At 43.1% G+C, this 27,279-nt stretch overlaps 1 protein-coding gene across 1 annotated transcript in view; it reads right to left on the bottom strand.

Moving 5' to 3' along the window:
• Nucleotides 1-27,279, bottom strand: part of LOC135220792 (centromere/kinetochore protein zw10 homolog) — a 310,898-nt gene that overhangs the window by 78,664 nt on the left and 204,955 nt on the right. Inside the window, exons 7-11 of the mRNA XM_064258288.1 lie at nt 24,433-24,562; nt 14,298-14,387; nt 813-948; nt 531-706; nt 97-188 (exon numbers count right to left, since the gene is read on the bottom strand). Of these exons, the coding sequence (XP_064114358.1) occupies nt 97-188; nt 531-706; nt 813-948; nt 14,298-14,387; nt 24,433-24,562 (624 nt within the window). The remainder of the gene's footprint in view (nt 1-96; nt 189-530; nt 707-812; nt 949-14,297; nt 14,388-24,432; nt 24,563-27,279) is intronic.

Genomic DNA, 27,279 nt, shown 5'->3' with positions numbered 1-27,279 from the left:
TGATATACATTAAGAAGAATATTTGGTATAAATGAACACTTACAACACTAGAAATGCCCTTTACTCTATAAACAATTATTCAAAATCTCCACAAACCTGATCTGACAGCGAGGAAGGTTGAAGGTTTTTGCAGATAAGAGGTTTTCGAGTTTCATTGTGCTCTTTATTAATTTGTTGCCGCCTTCATCCTGAAATAAAAAGAAGCCTTCCTTCAACTCTGAATTGGAATGCAAGTGAATAACTTGTGAAAAGTGAGACATAATTTCATTAGCTAAGATGCCATTTCCCATGTGGAGCATGATGAAAAAGGACTGTACATGCCAAATGTCAAAAATATAACTAACAAGAAACATAAAAATTAATATAGTACCTGGTACCATAAATAGCTTTAAAAAAACTTTGATAAACTATCATGTTTAAAAAGAATACTTATTCGTATGCAAGGATTAACATAAAAACTTGAAACTAAACAAAGATGCTCTCCACCTCACTTATCTACAATCTGTAATTAATGACAAACGTGTCCAAACCTGTATGACTAAAGGACCATCAGGCTCCAAAGGTGTGATGCAAACCAAAACATGGACTGGTCTGACCATCAATTCTCTTGCTCTTTCCATGATATGAGCACAAGCTTTATTGCTGAATACTGTGTCAACATTTGCAGCATACTCCATAATAGACATTTCATCAGGCCTATAGAACCCTGTAAAAATAAGAAAATAAAATAATTATACTGAGAAAGCCACGCCACAGGCATAACCTAACAACAGTAGTTAATTGATCGACATTTACAATAAATCAGTACAAACCTTTATCGACCAAAAATTGTTGGAAATCTTTGGCTGCCACTTTTACTTCTTCATACTTATTTAGCTGAGCCTGGCTACAAGGAACTGCTTCAGCAAGGCATTCCTTTATTAAAACTTGGGTGAATTCTTCACTTACCTGAAAAAAAAAAACACATTTTAAATTAATTTGTATTTTTTTCATAGCTAACAAACCTGAGGTCTTAAGGGGACCGTCCGCTATGGCGGATGACATGTCAACTTGAAAAAATAAAAAATCGAGTTATTACTTGTATCTATGCAGAAACATGCCGTGCATGAAGATATAGCGGTTTTTAAATGATGACGTCATCGTAACTGCGTCGTCTGTATGACTGAGTTTGACAGAATCGTTTTTGCATGTTTATTTTTGCATATATATACAGGGATTTTTTCAGATTTTTTTCGAGATTCTCATACACCTGGTAGCAATGAAAGGTTGTGTGAGAGAGGAGAGCTGATCAGAGCGGCTATTTACAGGCGAGAGCCGCGAGACTCAGAGAATGACTCAGTTACGCCACACACGTCAAAGGAGTTATATGCACTTCGTCACTTGCGTTTGGTCACTAGCTATTTACGATGTTTTTATAACATCTTAGTGAACTTATAGCAATGCCGAAGTTACCTAAGATCAAGAAGGCTACTCAGCAACTAAGGCTAGCAAAATTATCGAAGGCCAGGAGTATGCTGAAAGAAAAACACGAAAATTCATTGCTATCACGCCTCATTGCTCATGTCTCGCCGTCAACATCATTGTCTGGTGTCACGCTGAGGGTATTAATACCACTTTTAGGGGTAGGACCAGGATCCTTGATGTAGAAATCAACAATAAAAGTACAAATAGAGTAATTATAATAATGTTGTTTTGACTTTTATAAGAAAAAAGCGAAATTTACATAGCAAATCTTTGGGAGCCCATAACTCAAAAACATACTTATGTGCATGTCGGTAACCATTACTCGGTTATTTATTATCCAATTTAGGAGAAAAAGATATCATTGGAAAGAGGAATAAAAATCCCACAATTCTGTGTGACAGAATTTTGATTGATTTTTTTTTCTCTTTTTTTTAGATTTTTTTGAGTGTTTAGACTAAAAAAAAAAAAAAAAATCATAAAAAAAAATCAAAACAAAAATTCAAAATTCTGTCACACAGAATTGTTCGGTATATAAAGAAGTTTTTATGGTATGATTTTCAATACAATTGATGTCATATTAGCGGAGAAATCTCTACCTATTTTTTTTTTTAAATCATAATTTTTGCTAATAAAACTAAAAGTTTTTGATCAAATGACTTGAAATTTTTATATGATGAAGGTATTATATATATCTAAAACATATATGAAAATTATCTATTTTGCGTAATAAATAAAAAAAATAGACATCATAGCGGACGGTCCTCTTAACATTAAGATAAATCTTCTGGTGCCAGTTACAACCTGTTAAAACCAATACAAAACTGGATATGTACGGGATCTGTGGCATTTGATACATAGCTGAGATGGAACCTAGTCAGAGACCACACTTGAAATACATAATGTATTGTCTTTCTTCCAACCCAGAATAAGACATAAGAGGGGTGGCTAGAGTTAGGCAATCAATGTTAAGATCTCGGGTTTTAAGGTATGAAAAAGACAAATTATTTAAAAATTTGTCATTTGTCCATATGCGGAACAAACCTTCGGTCGTAACATTAGGATAGAATCACAATTGGAGGGAGGTATGAGAATCCTGAACCAACTGGAGGTTCAGCACACTTGATCAATCTTCTTAAAAATGAGGATTCCAAGGAAGAGGACCTAAGACTCTGAGGCGTAAGATATGTGGGTATATACCATCCAGTCCACTGGGTTCAAATACAATGTAACATGTCCAGATTCATTACATATATGGAAGTTAAAGAGAACTAGTATATCTGTTCAAGCAGCAAACCATGTCAGCGACAGGAAATAGGTTTCTGCCCACTCCTCACTCCCCTTGCTGGAGAGAGGAGTAGAAGCTAATGAGAAGCAGATTTGAATGATGTATGGAACATGGTGTTGTAACAGTATGACAGCAACGCTCACCTGCATCATGCCAGTTCCAGGGTATGATGTGTCTATTCTTCAAACCAACCATAGGTATTGAAGAAAGGAAAAAGGGAAAGATAAAGAGACCCGTCATCTCACTCATTCTTTGTTCCACACTATCATCTTAGGCAAGATACAAACTGTCCCACCAGTGCTGAGCTACACAACTTGTTGAGCAAGCCACCACTCTCCCCCACCCCCCCCCACCCCCCCCACCCCCCCCCCCCCCCCCCCCCCCCAAAAAAAGTGTCCATGGAGCTGTGGGCAATATCCTTTAGGTGAAAGAAAGTGAAAGTGGTCTGACAAGGCCAGGAATCAGCATTCAAAACCCTATGAATGGGCAAGTTCTAAAATGCCAGGGAGCAACTTATTCCTCTGAAGTTTTGTCCTTCTGCATGCACAGTATATTGGTGACAGAACTTCACGATGATGACTATCTTGCCTAATCACCTCACATAGCCAAATGAAGTGGTATTCTTCGACACTTCTTTCTTGGCTCAGCTCATACTAACAAAGAATTTACAACATCCAGGTCTTAGAGGAAGAGTCCTTTTAGATAAAAACGCAGCGCTCTGACGAGGCAAAGCAGAAACTCATGAGGGTCACTGTTCACAGACTCCTTAAGGGAAGGAATGGAAAATCAGGCAAATCTGACATCTTGAACCAAGGGAGTTTGCATCTTAGCCACAAAGAGATAAGGACCCCGCCAATTGGTGGTACCTCTCTACATGAGGCCACAGAAAAGGTTGTGCTAAGGGACACTGGTGAGAGAAGTGATAGAAGATCCGCGAACCACTCTGCTTGGGGTCATAAAGGAGCACTATGGCCATCCTGAGAATTTTGGAACCCATCACTCAGTTCAGAACATGATGGATTATGCAGCAAGGAGGAAAGGCATAAACTTCCAGGTTGTCCCAAGTATGCTGAAGGGCGTCTTCCGCCACAGCAAATGGATCTGGGACCACTAAACAGTAGACCTCTAGCTTTCTGTTGAACCATGTATAGAAAAGATTAACAAGGGTCTTCCCAAAGTACACAGAGAAGTCATCGCACTGCCAATGAAATGCGCGTTGCCAACAGAGGAGACATCCTATGAGAAAATCCCCTACGATGACATAGGTTCAGTATGCTACTTAACAAAGATGTCCTATGATGATGGGACAAAAACCTACCCCATTTTTCCTGACTAAGGAACCACCATGGTGCTGTTCCTGAGCACCATAACGTAAAGCTTAAAGATGGATCTTAATTCCTGTAGAGACAAGAAGAACTAGGATATTGAGGCACAGAACCAGTCTGGTTATACTTGGATATATAAGGCTAAGCTAAGTTAGGGATTGTACCAACCTAACCTAACTCAATCCCAAACTCTTGAAGAAGAGAAAGCCATCCTCTTGTAGAAGTCATGAACTACAGAAAAGTTAAGTATATCTTAGTTTTACCAGACCACTGAGCTGATCAACAGCTCTCCTAGGGCTGGCCCGAAGGATTATATATTTTTACATGGCTAGGAACCAATTGGTCACCTAGCAACGGGACCTACAGCTTATTGTACGAACCAAACCACCCTATATCAAGAAATGAATTTCTATCACCAGAAATAAATTCCTCTGATTCCGCGTTGGCCAAGCCGGAAATCGAACTTCGGACCACTGGATTGGCAGCCGAGTGCGAAAACCACTCGTCCAGCGAGGATCTTCATGAACAAAAGAACATACTCCAGGATACTGAAGGGCATCTTTGATAAAAATAGGTTCGAACTAGCTAGGCTAGGCTAAGTAAGTTGCCAAACCTTATCCCATTAAGCTCCTGAAAAACAGGAGATAAGAGATACTTCCTTACCTACCTTTAGCCAAGAAAATCCAGAGGTGTTCTCAAAGCCTTTCTTGGTCTAGACTCTAGTCCCTAACCAGACCCCCGGCGCCAAAACCAAACACATGAGACAAGCATTCTCCACTCTTGGATTTCCAAAGAAACAAAAGAACTCGGATGAGCTACTGAGTCACATACAGGACGAACGTCTGTTGCTCCCTCTACCCGAGTGTCTGTAGAAACAAGAATAGAGGAGATACTAGTTCAGGGAATATTCCTGGAACCAGTCTCAGTGAAACAGGTTATCTCTTTAACTTGCCATATCTGAGGAAACTGTGCACCTGGTGCTCTGTGTTGCAGGGTCTTGGAGATAAAAAATCATGGGCTTAGGACAAAACCCGGCTTGGGAGGAGGAGAGCAAAATCGAATGTTCGCTCTCGAAGGCAGTTGAAGACAGACTGAATACGTCACGAGGTTCAAGCGTGGTCTCTGACTCACCTCCATCTCAGGTACATATTGGATGTCAGATGCCACAGATCCCTTACATATACTATTTTCTGGGCTCAGTTCGTGTCGTTGCATGAAATAATCCTTTAGTTCATTATTTCTAAGGTAAATGAGCTAACAAATACCAGAGAAAATTAAACAAAAAGATGTCAGTATAACTGACTCGCTCACCCAAAGTAAAAGAAGGGTGTCGGTATGGTAACTGGGGCGAGTGAGACCACTACCACGAACTTCTTGCCATTTAGAATTCTCCCACACCAAAATCCCCAACTGAGAGAGCTGACCCATAGGTCGAGGCGGCAACTACTACCACTACACCCCACGCCACGCCGACTGCCGCGCCTCTGGTGTTCATCCTTTCAGTTAGCGGACTAGCAGCCACACGTGTTTTGCTTTTGCTCTGTGCTTTTTTGGATTATCTCTCTTTATTCGTCGAGATGGAACGTGCAGCTATTGCAGCAGCTAAGTTAAGTGCCCTGAAAAGGTTTGGGTTTAGTTTTTTCCAGCTGTGAACTTGTTTTACCGTTTTTTAGGTGCGAATACAGGTTACCGGTCTGGCGCATGGCGTTTCCTCGCCTCGTGTTCGGTTTGGTTCGAGGTCTCCCATACCTTGTAACCTTCCCTTTCACTTATTCACGTGTTACTCTAGTCCTTTTTTACTTAATTATATTATTGCTTTTACTATTTACATCGTGGAGGGGATTTAGCCTACCCCTGGTGTTAGTTCATGCATGCATGTCTCTCTAACTAGCGTAGGCATCTGAGTGTTTTCCTTTGTCCAGACCCTGGCTATTGCTCTCCTTACCGGCTTAGGCTAGCTCTGAGTGGTAGACTTTCTTCCGAGTCAGTCGTTCACTCCTGGACTTCCTTTCTCTTTCACTCATTGTTTTTTCCCCTATTTTTATTATTATTACCGTTATTATTTTTCAATGTAATAGTTTTTACTTGATTTGGTTAGCTTAGGGCGTCCAGCTTCATTAGCCTGGGTCTCTAGTGGTCCTATTTACTTGGTCCACTATAGCTTCTGTTACTAGCAGTTTTGTTGCATCATCTCTTTATCAGTTTTGTTGCATCCTTATGCAGTTTTGCTGCACCATCCTGGTCAGTTGTGTTGTGTTATCGTACCTTGGTCCACTCTCGATCGCGGTACTGCTGGACGCCCGTCCCCAGTCGCTTTTTTTTTTTTTTCCCCCCGTCCTTCATTACCTCTCTCGCCATAGAGTAGAAGGGAGGGAGGATCTGTCCTTGCTCGCTCCACCCGGGCCCGGCTCCCTCTCTCCCCCCGCGGAGGGAGTAGGGGAGCCTGGACAGACCATTAGGCTGGGAGTGACCTTGTTCTCCCTTGCGCTCAGGGGTGCTCCGGTGTGGCGGGGGTTGGGGGGTTGGCCTCCCCCCTCTCCGGTTCCGCCGGCGCTCCCCGGAGTACACGGGATCTGATTTCTTCCCTCCTCGTTTTACCCCCCCCATGGCGGACGGACCTCTGGTTCTTCTACCCCGGCGTCCCATCGGTTATGGGGAGGGTGGTAGGCTCCGCCAACCACCGGAGCAGATATGATTTCAGTAGGTCCTTTAGCTATCCGTTGTTCCATCGTCTCCGGCGTTTACCCCTAGGGGCACTCTTCCGGTAGCGTTGGACAGCTCCGCGCTTCGGAGTCGTTCTCCGATATATCATTCTCGCTATGCTTAAGTTTAGTTTAAGTGATTTAGCTTAAGCTTGGGTTCCCTCCCCTGTCCTCCGTTGGAAATTTCTTTATAGTTATATGTTATATACCTATTTATATATTTACCTCTGGTTTATGAAATTTCCTCCTCCGGTGTACACCGGAGTTGTTGTGTCACCTGTTTAACCCCAAAAGGTTTCTCAGGGGAGGGATTATGCCCGATTTTTCATCAAACTCCAGCATGCGGCAAAGTACCAGAGTAGTCTTGTGAGTGTAATCTTGATACTCATGTATCTTTCCACTTACAGGCTACCAACTGCCAGCATCCCGGCTGTAACGCCGTACTGCAAGACCCCTGCGGGCACGAGGTCTGAAGGACCCATGCTCCCTGCTCCACCAGCCATGGTAATCTGCACGTCTGGTTTCACGAAGCTTGCTCCATCTGTTATGAGCTTGTGACCCAGTTTTTGGAAGGGGTAAGTACTTTTCGTTATCAGCACGTTCATGCAATATGAGTTCTGATATATTGTTAAGCTTAAGCTCATCTTAGTCTAGTGGTTAAGGTTCACCTTTAGACTTAAGTGTTAATAATAGCCCTCTCTTTCAGGCTGCCTCAGTCAAGGAGGCGGCTCTCGCGACCCTGAAAGCCTGGGTCGGCGGATTCGGGAAAAACGCCGCTAAAGGACAGCCCTACATCTTAGAGAAGAGGATGGCTGTTCTGTTATTCCCCGGAGGCAAGTCGACGGGGTACGTCGACCCTGCTGCGGCGGCTCCGACGATCGCTTCGATCCAGCAACAGGTGGAGCAATGCCTTAAGGAAGGACCAGGCCAGGACATCGCGGCGGAGGTCGCCACTCTGGATATAAATGTAGAGCCTATGGCGGTAGGTGCAGAGGATTTGTTGGTTGAGGTAGGTACGTTGGACACTCAAGGGCTTCCCTTGGGTGCTTCTGGATCTTTATCTCCTGTCCCTTCTTCTTCTTCCTTTCAGGGCTTTACGGGCGCTGAGCTCCCGTATAGTGCACCCGCTGCTTTCTGTGGTCCCCAAGGTGAACGTCACAGAGAGCACCAAAATAACCCTAAGAAGACGTCCGTCCAAAAAGACTTCTCGTCTTCTTCGGCTCATAAGTCTCCGGCTTCTTACCCCGGAGCTGAGAAAGTGAAAGCTTCTTCTTCTTCAGCTTCACTTCCAAAAGGGTCGAGGAGCAAGTCCTCCAGGGAGAGATCCCGCACTCCGGCGGAGTCAGTGGTTTCCCCTTCTTCTACTGCAGTCCTCTCGGGTGACATCGTCAGGTTACGAGTAGCTTTGACCCTGCTGTATTTTCCGCTGGAATGATGCAGCAGGCGGGAGACTTGGTAGGTTCCTTGAGGTCAAGCATGGAACAAATGTTCACCCAGCTTTCGGACAGAATGTCCACTCAAGAGAACCTCCTTTCTGGTTTTAATCAAGCTCCTCAAGCTACTCCTCCGGCAGCTAGTGCCGGTCTTCTTCAACTCCCGGCATTCTCCATGAGTAACCCTTGGAGAGTAGCGGCTTTCGCCCCTTTCAAGGATGGCTTATCTCCATCCCGGAGGTGCGGAACTCGAAGGATTGAGGACTTCGAGTTCCACCCCGCAAAACTACAGCCTCCTTTCATGGGATATGCCAGGCTGACGGAGGCAGCACTAAATAGGGAGGACAAGATCCCGAAAGAGACAGTTCTCTATAGCAGGGATCATGCACAGAGGGAATGGCTTCACTGCTTAGAAGACTGGGATTGTATCAATACCAGGCTTCAAGCTTTCAAGAGCCCGTTCACAATCTTCACGACGGAAGAGGAAGCGCCACTTCCCTTCCTGACGAAGATTGCTGATGTCACCATCCAAGCAGGCTTGAAAGGTGATCCATTACCTCAGCTGAGAGCAGACCCCACATCTCCTCTTCTCCCTTCGTTTGGCGATATGTGGGAGGACTTGCCAGCCACCTTTACGGTGGGTAAGTTTAAACCGGACTGTGCCATGGACCAGTTCGGCGAGAAACTTCCCAGGCTTCCGGACAACCTCATCCAAGCGGAGTTCGAGGCAAGGTCCAGGCTAGCAAGGACCTTAAACACTATGGTCATGACGGAAGTAGCGGCCCTCTCCTATGCGTCTGAACCACTCTTCAAGCTTTTGGCTAAGTCACAGACTCATACAGTTCAATCGGACTTGTATGAGTTTATGGTGGCTAGGGTCAACTGCAGAAAGCATGTCCTCCAAGAAGCAACTATTAGGCATGAGCCAAATAAGTTGCTTTCCTCCAACATCTGGGGGGCGGACCTCTTCCCGGAGTCGGCGGTTAAAGAGGTCTAGAACGAAGCGACGAGACTCAACCAGAGTCTCAAAGATCGTTGGGGCCTCTCTGCTAAGAGAAAACAGGACTCTTCTGCTTCAGGCAAGAAACTGAAGAAGACAAAGAGGTTTCAAACCATACCAGAAGAAACCTCAGCACTTCATTCAGACAGTCTCGGCTGTCCCAGTCACCCAACCAGGACAACCCGCCGCAACGAAGGGCCAGACTCGGCCTATTCTCCTGATCTCACCTCAGGCACAACCTTCCACCTCTTACGCTGTCTCCCCGGCGTTCAACCAGGTGTATGAAGGCCAGGACTTTCAACACTTCAACCAGTTTGCCAGGGGAAGCAGGGCCAGAGGTGCGTTTCGCCAAAGAGGAACAGGCAGAGTCATCAACAGAGGCAAACACTTCCGTGGCGGCCGTGGAGCTCACCCCGCACAGCAACAGTGAGATCTCCAAGGTAGGAGGGAGGCTGTTCCTCTTCCGGCACAGGTGGGGGTTCAGCAAATGGGCACAAAGTATTGTGTCAAAAGGTCTGGGTTGGAGCTGGATCAAAGGCCCCCCTCCACCCAGACCATTCCTTCAACTTCCATCAAAGGAATTGACAGATTATGCGGAGGAACTCCTTCAGAAAGGAGCAATATCAAGAGTCAGGCATTTAAAGTTTCAAGGTAGCTTGTTCAGCGTGCCAAAGAAAGGCTCATTAAAAAGAAGAGTAATCTTAGACTTGTCCCAGTTAAACTTATCCATTCGCTGCGACAAGTTCAAAATGCTGACCATCTCGCAGGTACGGACCTTACTTCCCCGTGGGGCCGTCACCATCTCTATCGATCTTACAGACGCATACTATCATATCCCAATTGCGAGACACTTTCGCCCTTACCTAGGCTTCAAACTAGGAGACCAGGCATTCTCGTTCAAGGTGATGCCCTTCGGACTGAACGTAGCCCCCAGGGTATTCACCAAAATAGCGGAAGTAGTTGTTCAACAACTAAGGTCGCAAGGGATAATGGTAGTAGTGAACCTCGACGATTGGCTGATCTGAGCGTCAACCGTCGAGGAATGCCGCAGAGCCACAAAGAAAGTGATTCAATTCCTGGAATACCTTGGGTTCCAAATAAACAGGGAAAAGTCAAGACTCACTCCGGAGTCTCGATTTCAATGGCTCGGCATTCAGTGGGACTTAACCTCTCACAATCTGTCCAATTCAATAGCCAAGAGGAAGGAAATAGCGAGTCGTAAAGCGATTTCTAAGTACAAATATGCCTTCAAGGAGAAACCAGGAAAGGATCCTAGGTTCTCTCCAGTTTGCTTCAGTGACAAACGTCTTGATGAAAGCGAAACTGAAAGACATAAACCGGATTTGGCGCTCAAGAGCAAATATCAAATCCCGGGCCAAGTTGTTAGCAATCCCGCAAATTCTTCGCAACCATCTGCGTCCATGGTCTCAGCTGAAGAATCTGTCCATGTCGGTGCCTCTTCAATACCCTCCTCTGGTGTTAACTATCCACACAGACGCTTCACTAAGCAGCTGGGGAGGGTACTCTCAGTTCAAAAATGTTCAGGGAACTTGGTCACCGCAGTTCCGCCAGCTTCACATAAATGTATTTGAAGCCATGGCAGTATTTCTTACCCTGAAGAGGCTCCTTCCACCAAAGAACTCTCATGTAAAATTGGTTCTGGACAGCGCAGTAGTAGTACACTGCATCAACAGGGGAGGATCCAAATCAAGGCATTTGAACCATGTCATGATAGCCATCTTTTCCCTAGCGGACAAGTACAAATGGCACCTTTCATCCACCCACCTGGCGGGAGTAAGGAATGTGATAGCAGACGCTCTATCCCGGTCAGTTCCCTTGGAATCTGAATGGTCCCTAGACAACAGTTCGTTCCAGTGGATATGCCGGAGGGTTCCAGGTCTCCAAGTAGATCTTTTCGCCTCTCAAGCGAACCACAAGCTTCCATGCTATGTGGCTCCCAACCTGGACCCTCTGGCATATGCCACAGACGCTCTGTCCATAGAGTGGAATCAATGGAAGAAGATTTACATCTTTCCTCCAGTGAATCTTCTTCTGAAAGTTCTGAACAAACTCAGGACTTTCAAGGGACAAGTGGCCCTAGTAGCCCCGGACTGGCCGAAGAGCAACTGGTATCCTCTACTTCTGGAATTGGGTCTTCGCCCTCAACGGATCCCCAATCCCAGACTCTCTCAGTCAGTACAAATGAGGACTGTGTTCGCTTCCTCAGGAATTCTCAAAACCCTAACTTTATGGACTTCATGAAGTTTACGGCTAAAAAAGATGCAGATATAGATCCTCAGAACATCCTTTTCTTGGAATCAGATAAAAGGGATTCCGACTCGAGACAATATGACGCTGCAGTTAAGAAGTTGGCATCTTTCCTGAGGGAATCAAACATCACAACCATGACTGTCAATTCAGCTATATCCTTTTTTAGATCCTTGTTTGAAAAAGGGTTAGCAGCTAGCACTATTACTACCAACAAGTCAGCCTTGAAGAAAATCTTCCAGCTGGGCTTTAATATAGACTTAACAGATTCTTACTTTACGTCTATCCCCAAGGCTTGTGCTAGACTTAGACCTTCCATAAGGCCTACTTCGGTGTCATGGTTCCTAAATGACGTCCTCTAACTGGCTTCAGATACTGACAACTCTACATGTACTTTCATGATGCTTTTAAGAAAGACGCTATTCTTGCTAAGTCTGGCTTCAGGAGCTAGGATTTCAGAACTGTCGGCTCTGTCCAGAGATGCGGGGCATATAGAATTCCTCCCCTCAGGAGAAGTTCTACTCTCCCCGGATCGCAGCTTTTTAGCTAAAAATGAGGACCCTCTATTAAGGTGGGAACCTTGGAAAGTCATCCCTCTCCCACAAGACCCTTCTCTTTGTCCAGTGATGACCTTACGACTTCCTTTCTGTCTAGGACATCCTCTTCTTCTTCGGGTCTACCTTTTAGGAGAGAGAAAGGTGGTACTTTATCAATTAAAGGTATAAGACAACAGATCCTCTATTTTATTAAATAAGCAAACCCTGAATCATTCCCTAAAGCACATGTCAGGGCAGTAGCCACCTCCATTAACTATTTCCAACATATGAACTTTGATGACTTGAAAAAGTATACTGGATGGAAATCACTGACAGTTTTTAAGCGTGACTATTTAAAGTCCTTGCAATCTTTAAAATTTCCGGCAGTGGCAGCGGGAAACATAGTTTCCCCTGACATTACTCAGTAGTTGTAGTTGAAGATCCAGATCTCCTTCCTTTCTACCTGCCTCAATTAACATTTCTCTAACCTGCCGTTACGGTCTACCCCACCGCCTTGTTATTTTAGGCCATTAGCTTGCTTCATGATTATGGCTTAGTATGTGTCCCTTATTTTTTTGCTAGGGACACCCACATGGATTTGTATCTTATGAGATCTCTGAGTGTGTTCCCTTATTTTAATGCTAGGGTTTCACACTCCTGCCTTGTGTATATTACTTGAAGATTTGTATTGTTATGAATTACTAATTCCTAAATATTAAGTCAATTTTCGCTTACATAATTTCATAACTTATACCTAGAGAATAAGTTGAAATATGTTTAGATTTAAGTTTTGTACATATTTCTGATAAGTCCTATTTGATTTTCTTGTTTTGTATATACCTTATTCTCTAATTATATTATTGTAGGTTACTTCTAGTTTTATTGAGACCCTTTTATTTATTTCAATCTTGTGCTATTTCTCTGGTACTATTTCACGCAGCGACACGAACTGAGACCAGAAAAAGGATTTTGACGAAGGAAAAATCTATTTCTGGGCGATGGGTTCGTGTCGCCCAGTGAAATCCCACCCTGCCCCTGCCCTGTCGCCCAAGATTGCTTGCTAACTTCAGGATGGCCACCAGAGGCGCGGCAGTCGGCGTGGCGTGGGGTGTAGTGGTAGTAGTTGCCGCCTCGACCTATGGGTCGGCTCTCTCAGTTGGGGATTTTGGTGTGGGAGAATTCTAAATGGCAAGAAGTTCGTGGTAGTGGTCTCACTCGCCCCAGTTACCATACCGACACCCTTCTTTTATTTTGGGTGAGCGAGTCAGTTATACCGACATATTTTTGTTTAATTTTCTCTGGTATTTGTTAGCTCATTTACCTTAGAAATAATGAACTAAAGGATTATTTCACTGGGTGACACGAACCCATCGCCCAGAAATAGATTTTTCCTTCGTCAAAATCCTTTTTTTTTTATTGTTTGAACTAGTTTCCAGGCAGCACCAGAAGATTTATCCTAATGTTAAGACTGAAAGTTTGTTCTGCATATGAAAACTGTAATATTTTAAGATTGTCAAATTAATGACCATTTGAATAGTTTACTTGCATTTACAATAAACAGAAGAAACTTTTGTAAAAATATAAATAAATAAATAAATAAATAAAATAATGGGTTTGTAACATCAGGCACAGGAATGATTGCTTTCGCTCTGGATATATTAGATGAGACTTTGGTTTCATTTCCTTTCATTCCAACATAGGCATCGATACAACACATTTCAACTTTTACAAAGGCTTTGTATAGTTTGAGTAAAAAAAAAAAAAAAAAAAAAAAAAAGAAAAGTCATTTGTTGTACAGAAGAATTTTAGGAGCAATATAGTTCTGAAATTATTCTAAAGCACTTCTAGCTAGTCACTGAAGATTACACATTTTTGTTGGGGTATATATCTAATAATCCTAAGTGCTAAATTTATTGCACACAGTCATGGCACTACAGTAAAAAAAATCCTCAACTTACGAACTATGGTTGAACATTTTTGAAGGGCTCCTTAATGCCACAGTTCATATAGTGTTAAAAAAGAGAGAAGTTACTATATAGGCTTATTTTTCCCGACAAGCTACTCAGACTATTTTTGGTTATCAGAATTTTTCAGCTATCCAGCATCCCCTACATCCCATCAGATTTAGCTAAAAAGAACATGATAGCATTATTTACCGTTTTTGTCTGGCTCCTCAATAAAAATTAAAAAAGAAAGTACAGAGGTCCAATCACTTAAAAGCAAGACAAATAACAGAAATCCAGATACAAACATCTACAAAACACACCACCTTAATTAAACTTACTTCTCTGCCAAGCAACTGCATAAGTGACACCTCTTCTTCGCCAGCCTTTATTGATAGACTAAGAAGAGAACTATGCAATACAGCAAACACCTGGAAGAAAATAAAATATATGTTAACGTTAATAACGTCAAATAATTTTAAATAAATACTTTGAAATTTCAAATTATTTTTATTTCAAAGCACATCAAAATAAATCTCCAGGGAACCAACCCTTCATCCACCAAACACTCCAATTAGAAACGAGACAATCTTCTCTAAGGCTACTATTACTATGCAATAAAAGTATGTGACTGAGCCACACTAACAAAAAGTGCAAACCTGCCTGATCTATGGCAATGTTTGGTTTTGACAAAAGCTTTGTAGATAAAATCAAACATGCAGAAAATGGTAATCAAACACCAAAAATGGTAATGAGTGAATTTTCTCACTTACAATTAATCTTGGATAATAAAAAGGTCATTTTATTAGTGCAAATCTTGGTATATTGTTAAAATGCATTTAAATCCTTACAATTTCTGAGGACTACTGTCCCCATTGTTGGAAACAATGAAACAAAATCAGAATTCCTACACAAGCTACTTATATAAGGTTCCTGATAACATTTTCTTACTACTAGACCACTCTGGTTTGCTGTGATTATGCTGTCCATCTGCTACTAAATTGAAGGATGTTAATCTTGGTGCGATACCACAAAGGTCAAGTATTAGGCTTCTTTTATCAGCACACAGAATACGCAAAGATTATTAGCTTCCCCTATGGATCTGGACAGTTTAGCTTCTACAAGAGCATGGCTGGCATTTATCTAATCTAAAGAACTGACAGACTTGTTTCCAGTCACTGTCGGTATTGAGTTGACTGGGCCCCTGTCCACAATCCTATGGCACTTTGCCTTACTGTTTTTGTATAAAAGTTTACTATTCTTAATACAACAATTCTAGTGTTGCATGGCTGTGAAAGTGGTGCTTATTAACTTGATACCAAAGGTGCCTGGCAACAAAGGTTTTATAATTTAGACAAGATAAATGCCAGCCATGTTCTTAACAAAACTAATCTCTCCATATTTGTACAGAAAGCCAGTAACCTAGAATCACTTCTTAGATGATGGAAAGCTAAATACCTGACTAACTTGTCCTACACCCAGGATTTGTGGCCATCATCAGTAGCAATAATAAACCAACCCAGAATGGTCAAGTACTCAAAAGATCAAGCAAGAACCTTGTACTATATAAATAATCAGTCCATGTAGAACTTCTGATTTAATGTCATTACTTTGGATGAGGACAGCAATCCTCATACAGTTTGAAGATTTAAGGGTATTTCTGATAATAAACCAAAGTTTACACTTCAGGAAAAGCTCTTGTTTTATCCTCATCTTTAAAGAACATCTTTATAGACTTCATAAAAAGCCTATCATAGGCGTAACTGAAATCTGTGTAAATACAGTTGAGAGAGAGAGAGAGAGAGAGAGAGAGAGAGAGAGAGAGAGAGAGAGAGAGAGAGAGAGAGAGAGAGAGAGAGAGAAAATATTACACCATAACCACACAAAACAAAATAACACATAAAATAACACATAAAAAAGATCATTGATCAAAATTATTAATGTTGATACATACTGATTGAATCATGCACAATTCTTATTAAAATTCATAGAATAAAGCTGGGGTTTCTAAATGGAAATTAGGTCACAAAGAAGAATCAAAAACAATTTCTTGAAGATCACCTACAAAGATGAGTTACTCAAAAAATATGACTTCATATGACAGAGATTGGTTTCAGACCCCCTTCCTATTTGTCTTTTTCTGCAAGGGAAAATGACCAATTTTCTAAGACAATTTGTATTTTTCATAGCTACAAACCTGAGGTCTTAACATTATACTGCCCGACTCTAGCCGCCCCTCTGTTTGTTAAGACATCCTGAGTTGGGAAAGACAGGCGTGATCATAGGCGAAGCCTTCACACGATATACGCATGCATGCCAGATATCTCAAGATTCCTTGCTTTCATCTGTTTTTTTAACTGGATCCAGCTAGGTGCTAGAAATTATCCTATTGTAAGACCTCAGGTTTGTAGCTATGAAAAATACAAATTGTCTTAGAAAATTTGTCCTTTGTTCATATGCAAACAAACCTTCAGTCTTAACAATAGGATAGACTCATACTTGGAGGGAGGTACAAAACATCCTAGACCAGCTGGGGGCCTACTCACCAGTCCATCTTCCAGAAGAAATGACTTCTGGAGAGGGACTGAAGCCCGTTGAGAAGCTAGATAAATTGATATCTAACCACTCAGACCCTGAGTGATGTACAATGATATATGGAAGAATCATTGCATAGGGAGCCAAAGAGAAACTTTGTCTAATAGCAAACCAAAACACTATGGTTTGCGCTACTCTCAACTCCTCCTTGCCTAGGAGTGGAGCATATGCTACTGAATAGAGGGTTTGACATTTGCAGAATAAGTGACCACACTCAGTATGACTACCCTACTCATTGTATCAGACCAGTCCAGCGAATGACATGTCTATTCCTTAACCCACCCGAAGGAAGAAGGTACAAGAGAAAGAAGACCAGCCAACTCCCTCATTCTCTCATCCACACAATCATCTTAGGAAAGATACAAAAGTGCCCTGTTAGGGGTAACTATGAGTACACAAACTGTTGGGCAGCCACCACAGGACCCAGGGAAAACACGTCCACAGATCTGTGGGCAACATCTTTAAGATAGAAAGAGGCGAACGTGGACTGGTGTAACCAAGTACCAGCGCTCAGCCTTCTATGTAAAGCCAAGTTCTTATTGAAAGCCAGAGGTACCAGTACCCCTAACGTCATGCGCTCTAGCCTGCACAGACGTGGTGGTGGAATCAAGAGACAAGTATGCCTGTCTGATGGCTTCCCTTATTCAAAAAGAGATAGTATTCCTAGACACCTCTTTCTTGTACGGCCTGTGTTAACTAAAAGTCTCCCGGCACCTGGTCCAAGGTGCCGAGTCCTTTCAAGATAGCAACGCAGGGCCCGTGACAGGGCACAACAAAAGCTCTTGAGCGTCACCACCCACAAGTCATTCAGTGAAGGAATGGAAAATGAAGTGAGCTTGTAATCGCACACAGAGGGATTTTGGGTCTTGGCCACAGAATCCGGGACAAATTCAAAGGACAATGACCCCCAACCCCTGTCGTACTTCACATCATAGCTCAGATCGTGGAGCTCTCCTACCCTCTTGGAAGATGCCAAGGCCAGAAGGAAAACTGCCTTGAGCGTCAAGTTTCTGTCAGCTGAGCGACACAAGGGCTCATAAGGACCCTTAGTGAAGCACTTGAGAACCAAGGAAACATCCCACGTCTGAGGCTTCAGCTCTCTAGGAGAACATGACTGCTCAAACCCCGTAACTAGCAAGGAAGGTTACCAGGAAGAGGAGCTGTCGATACCTTTAAGGCGTAACAACAAACTCGGGGCCACCCTGTAGCCTCTAATGGCAGGAACAGGCAAACGTTTCTCGTCTCTGAGGAAGGTTAAGAGTCTGCTATTCGTTGAACAGAGGTTGTGAGCGGAGAAAAACCCTGTTACGACACCAATCACAGTAGATCGCTTATTGCCTTGGAAACCGTGGAGGTCCACTCTCGCTTGGAGGAGAAACTTGAAAGTCTCCAACCATGAAAAGACAGGGATTTACTGACTGGTGGAACACTTCTGCATGGAGCTGACACAGGGGATGTTGCCAAGGTGGACATCTCCCTTGGAACCTCAGACAATAACTACAGCAGATCTGGGAACCACTCCGCTTGAGGCCACAGAGAGGCTACCAAAGTCATCCTGAGACTTTGTGAACTCATTAGCCTGTTCAGAACTTGACGGATCAAACAAAACGGAGGGAAGGTATATACCACCATGTTGTTTCAGGTATGTTGGAATGCATTCTCCGCCAATGCTAAAGGATCTGGAGCCATTGACAGAAAATCTCCAGCTTCTTATTGAAGCAAGTCGCAAAGGGGTCCAACATGGGTCTAACAAAACCTGGAAAAGCTTGTCTTCTACCACTTGATGAAACAACCAATCATTGTTAGAATCTGATCCCGACGACTGAGTTTGACTGTGACTACACTCCCAGAAGAACCTGCCACTGATGAGCTGACTGATGTGGTTCTGACAGGAAGTTGCGCGCCCCAACCTGCAACTTTTTCCACTGCTGTATCGATGACCATGACCAAGTAGAGAATCCATTAACCCTTAAACGCCGAAGGGGTATAATAAAAATTGTCTCCCGTATGCCTAGGGGGTCTCGGAGTCTCTAGCAACACAGAGAAAATATTATCACAAAATGATGCATGAATTCGTAATGCGCAGACATAAAAAAAAATGTTTTTTTCAAAAATTCACCATAAATCTAAATATTGTTCTAGAGACTTTCAATTTGTTTCAAAATGAAGATACATGATTGAATATTACTATACTGTAAGAGTTTTAGCTTACAATTGCAGTTTTCGACCATTTTGGATGAGTTAAAGTTGACCAAATGTCAAATTTTTTTATATATTTTTTTATATGCAAATATTTCAAAAATGAGAAAAGCTACAACCTTCAATTATTTTTAGTTGTATTCTACATGAAATTGCATACATTTTCATATATAAAACTCTATGAAACGCCTAATATGAAATGGAGCAAATATTCCGAGAATGCGACATACGCATTTCGGAGATTTGCGGCGGAGAATCCACGCACGGAGGGAAGGAAAGTTTTTTTTTTTTAAATTCACCATGAATTTAAATATTGTGCTAGAGACTTCAAATTTGTTTCAAAATGAAGATAAATGACTAAATATTACTAGACTGTAAGAGTTTTAGCTTACAATTGCGTTTTTCGACCATTTCGGTAGAGTCAAAGTTGACCGAACGTGGTTTTTTTTCTATTTATCGTGATTTATATGCAAATATTTAAAAAACGAGAGCAGCTTCAACTTTCAATTATTTTTCGTTGTATTCTAGATGAAATTGCGCACATTTTCATATATAAAACTTTATGTAACGGCTAATTTAAAATGGTGCAAACATTACGACAATCACACGTATGATTTTTTCGGAAGAGTTACCTCGTGGACGTAAGAAAAATGTTTTTTTTTTTTTTTTTTTTTTTTTTTTTCATAAATTCATCATAAATCAAAATATTGTGCTAGAGACTTCCAATTTGTTGCAAAATGAAGGTGAATGATTGAATATTACTAGAATATAAGAGTTTTAGCTTACAATTGCATTTTTTGACCATTTTGGTAGAGTCAAAGTTGACCGAAGGTTGAAATTTTGGCACTTATCGTAATTTATATGAAAATATTTCAAAACTGATAAAAGCTCCAACCATGGGTTTTTAAGTTGTATTGTGCATGAAATTGCGCACATTTCCATATATAAAACTTTATATAACGGCTAATTTAAAATGGTGCAAACATTACGACAATAGCACGTATGATTTTTTCAGAAGTTACCGTGCGGACGTAAGGAAAGTTTTTTTTCATAAATTCACCATATATCGAAATATTGTGCTAGAGACTTCCAATTTGTTGCAAAATGAAGGTAAATGATTGAATATTACTAAAATATAAGAGTTTTAGCTTACAATTGCGTTTCAACCATTTCGGTAGTCAAAGTTGACCGAAGGTTGAAATTTTGGCACTTATCGTTATTTATATGAAAATATTTCAAAACTGATAAAAGCTACAATCATGAGTATTTTTTTGTTGTATTCTACATGAAATTGCACACATTTTCATATATAATACTCCATGTAACGGCTAATTTAAAATGGTTCAAAAATTATGTCAAAGTGACAAAATAATTTCTAAGATGTGTCACTTATACTTTTTAGTGCGATAAGAAAGAAATTCGCGCTTGCGCGCCTGCGTAACGATTGCAAACAAAACAACACCTTGATCCGTGAACTCCCAGCATCCCCCAAGGAGCGTGATTCAAAAGTTTTTGGCTGGTAGGCCTATAAATATTTTTTGGCAAATTTAAAAAAAAAACTTTTCTATGTCGACGTAAAATACGTCCAATCGGCACCTGACAGACAATTTATCTCAACGTAAAAATATGTCCAATAGGCGTTTAAGGGTTAACTGGGTACGAGGTATGATATTCCTGGTTGACCACGATGCCCAGTTCTAGACAGAACCGAAGTAGACTATCTATGTCCTACAGCAGCTTTGACCTGGAACTGCCAAGACCAAGTAACCGTCGAGGTAGTTCATCAAACAGATCCGCTGAGCATGGGTCCAACTTGACAAGAGAGAAAACCCTTGTGAACACTTGAGGAGCTGTTGTCAGTTCGAAGCACAGGACTTTGAACTCGAACTTGTTCCCAAGAGAGAAGCGAAGGAATTTCCTGGACGTCAGATGAACAGGGATTAGGAAGTATGTGCCCCTTAAGTGTATCAACAGCATGATACACCGAACGTGGGATCTCCATCTTGAGTCATGGCTTCCTGATGAAGTGATTCAAGGTGGAGAAGTTGATCACAGGTCTCCATCCTCCCAAAGCCTTGAGCACCAAGATGATGTGACTCTAAAATGGAGGCGGGCACACCACTTCCCCTATCGCAACTTGTCCAGCATCTTCTGTACCTCCTCCCGAAGAGCCCAGAACCTCAGAGAATCTGGAGGATATGCCTTCGTGAGCTCCGGCTTGTCCAACAGAGGGGGAGAGAAATCGAATGGCAGTACGTACCCCACCCAAAGGGTATCTACCACCCACTTCTCTGCCACTTGGCCCAATGGCTTGCTAGGCAATGACCCCTGTCCCAGGAGAGGCGCCTAACCCACTGAGGGCCCCATATCTCTGCCCCTTGGGCCCCATCTTGGCCTTAAGGAACGGGAACATTGATCCTCTGACCAAGGGTGAGTCGAACGGGAAGGCCCTGCCGAACTCGAATTCCTCAATGGCCTACCAAGCGATGGTCTTCTTGACTACTGCTGGACAGGGGGAGGAGGAGGAACCAGATGTCTCCAAGGATGAGACTCCGACTTAAGACACGGCCTGGCACACCAGTCTGTCTTTGGTGTCAGCACAACGCTGGCCTATCGCATTCTAATCAGTGGCAGGATAGCCCATAAACTAACACCGAGGTGAGCCTTATACAAAAAAGCCTTGCCTCCAGACTGCAACAGATTGGCAAGAGAAGAAGTAGTCACCAACTATTCTAGGGACCCGTCAGGAGCTATCTTGGCAATGACCACAGACCAAAGTCCAGCCAAGAAACTGTGAGCAGCATGGAGGCTGCCATAGATTCCAATGCTGAGGCATCCTGCGGAGACAGGGACGGAGCAACCGGCTACACCTGCTCCAAAGACAATCCGGCTTCAGGTGAACTATGTCTGGGTTAAGGTAGCGCGACATCAAAAAAGTAGAGTTTGTAGCCTAGTACTTCCTAGCCCCGTGAGAGGCGGGAGTAGTAACTTGGCAGAGCCTCTAGAGCAAAGCGAACCGTCTTGGTCCGAAACAGAGGCATTAACCTGAGGGAAGCTGGGGAGAGGATTGGGATCCTGCGTAGCTCCCACCAAGGATTTCAAGCAAGGAGGGAAGACGACCGAGCCTGAGATGTACTTTGCAAATTGTTGAACCCACGCATGAGATCAACAACTTCCGAAAAGGAAGACAAAAACTCTTGCGTGTCTCCCTCCTCCTGCTCTGGCAATAGAGAAGAATCAGCAGCCAAACAGCCCGAAACACAACTAACCTGTCTGGGCTGGGCCCTTGCGTCGGCTCCCGAGACGAACCCACTATAACAATACGAACATCACTACGTTCTCCTCCGACAGATGATTCATTAACATGTCCATGAATGGTCACGGGCCTGGCCGACTTACAAATGTGAGTTGGAGAGGAATCCTGAACACTCAAGATCGAAGAATCCTCGGGAATCGAATTCTGAGAAGCATCAGTGCGAGGGGCAGGTAAAACACTCCTGCTGCAGCAACTTCAAACATACCACCTTCCATCTACTAACAGGCGCCTTGAGATCTTTATGGCGACGAATAGGCCTTGGAGAAGAAGTAGCACTTGCATCAAGTGCACGGACAGGGGAGGTTGCAACACGCTCGTGATTTGCACGGACGGGGGAGGTTGCAACATACTCAAGACGTGCAGATGGGGGAAGTTGCAACATGCCCATGATTCAATGCAGAGGGCGAAGCAGCCGCTGCAGAATACACAATGGAAGATACACTACACTCTCAGGGGAGGTTGCAACACGCTCGCGATGTGCATGGACGAGGGAGGTTGCAACACTCGAGACATGCAGGGACGGGGGAAGTTGCAACATGCCCGCGAATCGATGCAGGACGAAGCCACTAACACTCTCCGACACATCAACAATCTTGAGAACACGTCCTTGTTGTTCCTCCCTCGTAGGTGAAGAAAGAGCAAGATCCTTAGCCTTCCAATGCCTGATACGCCAACGTGGAGCAGAGGGGGAAGAGGGAGAAGATAGCACTGGTTCCGCAAACGAACTCTTCGCAGGGGGCGAGGACGAAGCAACGCGTTTCCTTCTAATGCTCCCAACCGACAAGGCAGCCAACTTAACATCCAAACAGAGTCCAACCTCTTGAGCACTGCCTGGCATATAACCTCAGACTGATCTGCAAGAGAAGGCTCCGATGACATGGAAGGATGAAGTAGTGACATCATGACGGAGAGAGGCAGAGCTCAGATGATGACTGGGAGTGACGTCATCAATGGGAGTGACGTCACAAGTGGTGATGATGTCACAGCTTCTCTCTGACTCGAAGAAGAGGCAACAGTCACTGGTGGAGCAATACAAGATGGCTGACCTCGACTACCCACGAAGACGAGGCCGGGAGAAGGGGGGATGGCCTGGCCAGCCTGAGGAGGAGGGGGGGTAGCAAGCCTCCAAACGGCACACAAGCAACCCCTCCAGGACGGGGACCCCCTAGCCCGAACGTCTTCCAATCGCCGCCATCTTGGACGCCACGAACTCTGGACGAAATGAGAATGATGAAAAAATAAAGCCTCTCCCTTCCCGAGAATCAAAATAATTCCCGAAGAAGAAGAGGCGACATACGAACATCAGCCTGGTGGCCTCTCGATACTCCCAGCGACGAATCAAAGGAAGAAAAGGGAGGAGACACAGGAACTAGTCTACTATGGGGGTTGGTGCAGGAGATGAAACATCAGGAGGGGGCGAGAAACCTTCCCATGAAGGAAAAGTCAAACCCTCCGATGTTCTTTCTAGCCATAAAATGACTTCCACTGATCGGTCATGTCCGACATCCCTTGCAAGGATTCAAGTACAAAAATTAGAACAGCACCTACTGCACTACGTTAGGGTCAGCCGCTGCCGAAGCCAAAGATGAGAACACGGAAAACCTGGAATTCCGGGGCATACACACTGACGAGGCTGAGAAGGAGCAAAACCCATAATATCTCTCAAACACACACGAAACGGGCAATGAACCGGGTAAGGCCAAGAGAGGAAAACCCTACTTTCGCCAAGGCGGTCAAAAAAAGACTGGAGGCGTGATCGTAGGTGAAGCCTTCACCCGATATACTCATGCATGTCAGATATCAATAGATTCCTTGCTTTCATCTGTTTTTTAACTGGATGCAGCTAGGAGCTAGAAATTATCCTATTGTTAAGACCGAAGGTTTGTTCGCGTATGAACAAATAGAAACTATCTATCAGGATACCTAAGTGATGATGATGTGCACAGGTCATCATCTAATTCTTGTGCTGTCAGGTCCTGTAACAAATATGATGTCTAAGGTACTACCTTTACTACGCTCAGAGGTCTGAATAAACTAATCCTTTACAATAATGGAATAACTTGGGCTTACTTAATAATATATGGCATCCTTTCAGTTCCCAAAAGTAATCTTGAATTTTAACTGAATTTGAAAAATATTTTCCAAGCAGAGTAGGTACCTCAGCAATACTGTAGTTCATAGCAGTTTTAAAAATCTAACTTTTTAGCTAAAACAAATAAATATCCATATCCAGAATACTGAACAAATTGCATTGGAATAGAAATATCAAAATTCAGAAGATACGATGTTCAATTCTGTTCCTAAATTAAAGCAATATAACACAAAATATATACTGACCATACAAAAACCCTTAAAAGCAGACTTACTTTTTGTAAAGTCATAAAAACTACTGCTGCGGGAAAATTCCCCTTTTTACTGTCCTGCTGTGTCACCTGAATAGAATAACCATCACTACGCTCTGTCACTTTGAGTTCAGCATGACAATTGATGATTGGCCTGCAATAACAAGCAAAGTTTAATACATATTTGCTCTAGATATACAACCCGACTATTCAAGCTCATTACTCAACACTAATAACTGAATAGTTTCTTAAACTAGTTAGGTGACTGCTAGTGATGATTATGCTTTGCCCAATTACTATAAGGTCTTCCATGAAACACTTCCACTTTTGGAACAGGCAAGTTATAATGGAAATTATCATTATTTATTGAAAAAAATGTCTTTCAAAGTGGATGTCTTAATGCTGGATAGTTGATTTCTTTGTCTATCAAACTTAATTCCTTCAGAAAGAAATTATGTTATTAATTTTGAAGCTGAAAAGGTATATTTTTTAGTAATGAGACAAAACTCATCTAAAATGGGAACTATATCTATTTTCCAAAGATATGGAAAAAAACTGAGAATGTAATTTTTCAAAAGGAAATTTACTCTTTCCACACTCCTGTATTTTTTTCAAGAGGAAATACCACAATTTCAGAAAGCAAATTGTATTTTACCTATCTATACAAACCTGAGGTCCTTTAAATAAGGAATTACTTCCGTTAAATTCTTGAACAATGTGGTTAGGCAGTAACTACCGTGTGGTAGGCGGGTAGGCCTGCCTACACGCCATTTTGCCCTTCGGCCCAGGTTCAGATTGAGGGGTGGCATGAGGTGGGAATATATGTAAAGGACCTCAGGTTTGTATGGTTAGGAAAAATACATTTACTTTCAAAAATTGTGATTTGTTCCTAAACGATATACAAACCCTTGGTCCTTTACATAAGGAAGACTCACTGATTGGTTGGAGGAATATGAGTGAGCCTCTAGAACTGACTGAAGTTCTACACACCTGGCTGTAGAGCGAGGAAGAGTGCCTTGCCTCTGACAACTTGATCGGAGTATAGGAGGTGCATGATCAAGTCAGACTTCTGGGCCTTTTCAAAATGAGTAAGGTCGGAAGCGCTTATTATGCAAATTCTGGGAAGGGTTTGCATTAGTATTGCCAGTCTCCTTCCTCCCCTTGCTTGAGAAAGGAGCGGGATTGCTTCTATGATTCTGATAAGAAACAGAGAAAGGAAGATCTATGTGTGAGCTTACCACATCAATCGCCCGACCAGCCAGGGAAAGTTCGAATCCTATCCTCAACCTGAAGGAAGAAGAGTGGAAAGACGAGGTGGGGAAGGTGGAGAGGCCAGTCACTCTCGCATCCTTACCTCTAGAACTGCACACCATAGGCGAGATCCAACTTGTCCTCTTGAAGGAGCCAGGTAAGCAAACACAACATGCAAGCATCAACCACCGGTCAAGGAAATGAGGTTCCAAGGACCTGTGGGCAGGCCCAAAGGAAAAGATAAATATGGTCGCAAAGACCTCAGCTATCTTCCTGTCCGACATATTCTTTGGAGTGATGAAAAGTACCCATCCACTGGACTATCCAACTGCAGAGAAGTTTCTCACGGTCTCATAATACTTGGAGAAACCCATGTCATCAGACACTTCTGCAATGGCAGTCCGCAGCGGATAAAGACACCGACACTCCATGATGGGTGTCGATTCTTATGGGTACAGCAACACGCCAATAGGACAAAGTAATGACTGATCTTGATCAACCCATACAAAGTCCACAGCGTAGCTCATGATGGTCTCGGACTCTTCAAAAGCTGCCGACTGACTGTGCTTAGTGAGCCGTGAGCCGTCATGCATCGGAGACATAGTCACAACATGACACTCACCTTTTGAAGGGTTATGCCGAGAACAACCATACAAGTCGTCTATCTTGTTCGTCAAAGATGTTGGAAGACAAGATGATGATTCTCTCAAGGCATGCGTCCATCAGACGATAGTCAATTTCCTTCTAGAGACCAGGATCCCTGTAATGGCATAACAGAAGTCCTCATAGCAGCTGAATCTCAACTAAGGAGAAACAATACTATATGCTAGTGAATGACTAAGATGAATGCGGACCTACATCTTCACAGTTGAATCGAGAGAAGTAAACTCTCAAGATTCTGAACATATAAAAAGTCCTGTCGATGACACCAACCAGTGAAGTCGGCTTTAATCCCTGTTGTTTTACGGGGCGCTGGAAAAGCTAAACCACTATTTCATTGCTGTTTGGTGAAAAAGTCAGAGTTTGCAATGAAAGCGGAGCGTCTTTCAGTAATGAAAACATAAGGATTGTACTGCTTGAAGAACTGCAACTGGTGGGCTGGATCAGGGAAGACATTTCTATTTACCTTGGAACCAGAGCTGGCAGGGCGGGGAACAGGAAGTCTTCCGTTATTCATTTACAATTCGGGGTGAACAAAGAAAAATTGCACACCTTACGAATTAAAAAATGTATATTAGAAGTCAAATTCAGATTGTCTGAGGAATATCATTCTGCGTCATCGCAGCGGCAGATACGATGACGTGGAAGACTAGGCTACAGACCTCTGTTACTGTGAGGTAAACAGAAAGATGATAACGAGTCTAGTGAGATAACTCGAGTCTAGTGAGATAACTCTGTCTGAAAATTCTCGCAACGGCAAAAGGCGATGCAGGAGAGATGGTCATACACGTATGCGAGAATTCCAGCCAACCAGAGACCTAAGTCTGTGATTGCCGGGCAGAGATTCAGAGAGACAATACCAACCAAAATATCTCGGAGAGCAAGCCGTACTGGCTGAGGCAGGCTGGCAGCGCCGTACACCACTAGCTCTCGCAAAACTTGTCATCCTGAGTTGCCAGG

The sequence above is a fragment of the Macrobrachium nipponense genome, chromosome 2, assembly GCF_015104395.2.
Source record: "Macrobrachium nipponense isolate FS-2020 chromosome 2, ASM1510439v2, whole genome shotgun sequence".
Lineage (NCBI taxonomy): Eukaryota > Metazoa > Arthropoda > Malacostraca > Decapoda > Palaemonidae > Macrobrachium > Macrobrachium nipponense.
The sequence above is the reverse complement of the archived record's forward strand: the minus strand, read 5'-3'. Positions and strand labels throughout refer to the sequence as shown.